Source organism: Phytophthora parasitica, assembly GCF_000247585.1.
Source record: "Phytophthora parasitica INRA-310 unplaced genomic scaffold supercont2.622, whole genome shotgun sequence".
In the NCBI taxonomy this organism is placed as follows: Eukaryota; Oomycota; class Peronosporomycetes; order Peronosporales; family Peronosporaceae; genus Phytophthora; species Phytophthora nicotianae.
This window is the reverse complement of record NW_008649608.1, coordinates 1-1581: the sequence shown is the minus strand read 5'-3', so window position 1 is coordinate 1581 and position 1581 is coordinate 1. Positions and strand designations below refer to the sequence as shown.

At 46.8% G+C, this 1581-nt stretch overlaps 1 protein-coding gene across 1 annotated transcript; it reads left to right on the top strand.

Annotated features, from left to right (window-relative positions):
* Positions 1–514: 514 nt before the first annotated feature.
* On the top strand, positions 515–1322 carry PPTG_20458 (hypothetical protein; the record flags this gene model as incomplete). The annotated part of the gene is made up of 5 exons (XM_008919257.1): positions 515–579; positions 670–768; positions 898–1025; positions 1082–1149; positions 1209–1322. Coding segments are annotated over 5 exons (474 nt in total), but the record flags the coding sequence as incomplete, so codon positions are not given.
* Between the last annotated feature and the right edge of the window lie 259 nt (positions 1323–1581).

Genomic DNA, 1581 nt, shown 5'->3' with positions numbered 1-1581 from the left:
CCAGTTCCCACTTCGAAAGACGAAGGCGTTCTGCTATGAGCGTGAGTATCTGATCCGCGTGGTTGCTCGTCGTGGAGCTGCGTGTGAGATGCGTGCGTTGTGGCGATGAAATCGCAATAAGGCAAGGTGCTCCGCATGAATGAATGTAAGATATCTCTTCACGCATGTCTTCAGTGGTAAATACTTCACTACTTAATTTGTCAACTCAGTATGCACCGATCATCTCCCTAGCGTTGAAAGTTGTGTACGTATCCTTCTCTTCTTTTTAACTGAAGTTTCATACGTTTCATCTTTTTCTTCAAACGTTCTCATCGTACCAAAATTGTGGTACAAACCAGGAACACACAACATCTGCCACTTCGCGCGACCGGGTTGAAAAACAAAGAAGAGAGTGCCACGTAAAATGGTGAGAGCTCCGCTGAGCAGGGCGCCTTTAATTCCTCTTTATCAGCAGACCAAATAGCTAACATTGCCGTCGTCTCTCCTTCTTTTCTTTCGCGTGTTTATAACGCAGTCTAGCAAGTTCCTGAACGACAAGAAGAAAAAGCTACAGGCGTTTAAGAACACGACCAATGCCAAGTACGTATCTGTACCTGCATGCGCTCACAACTTGGCTGTCATGCATAGTTTGCTGAGGGGTAATTGAGGTGCTGACGGTGTCTTACACAGTGACTCGATGGCAAAGTCGTACTTGGAGAAATTCAGCTGGGACCTCATGCGCGCTGTTGACGAATTCTACGCGAACGGCGGGGAAAGTCTAACGCCAGTGTGAGTAAATACCACAATGCAGTGTCAACGCGCTATCATTAACGCGAACTGCGTCTGGTTAAATTCAGCTGCAGTTTATGCCGACTCGATCGGATGTGTACCATCCCTAAGTGAGCTGGCTGGACATAGTCATCTGCACGACTGGCAGCACGATATCAACGAAATCTTCAGTAACAGCTCCGAGGCTTCTGAGGTTCAAGTTCGCGACGCAATGCTCAATCACCTCACCGACATCGAACGCTTCACAGAAAGCGGTGGTACGTTCGATATCCCAAACTAGAATCCTCAACACTAACAACGTGGTTTGCTCCAGATACTTCAAGTCTGGTTGCTATCACGGGCATGACGGGGCTCCCATTTACTCCAGATCCAGCAGCACAGGTCCTTCTAATTTCTCCATCGCATTTTTCATACATGCTCTAATTTCTTATGTCTTACAGAATCTATCTGACTTGACGGCTGGGGCGTCGCAAGAAATTCGACCAGCTGAAGAAATCGCCACCTCATCACAAACATCAACTCATGAAAATGTACACGAAAATACGATAAAGTAAGTGAACTTATTCAGGCGAAATTAGAGAGTCGATGCCAGTTCTGCTTTGGCTGCATGAATGTCGACCACGATGAGCCACGACCTACAAAAACTCAGAATCCACATCATCGAAGTACGGGTGGCGTAGGGCTTCTTTCGCACTGATTCTTGTAGCGGGGTCGTATTGCAGCATGGACTAAAGACGACCACAGATAACAACGCAGATTAGTCTTTGGAAATAGGCATTCAAGAGCGTAGAAAGCGTCAAGTACTGCTTGAGT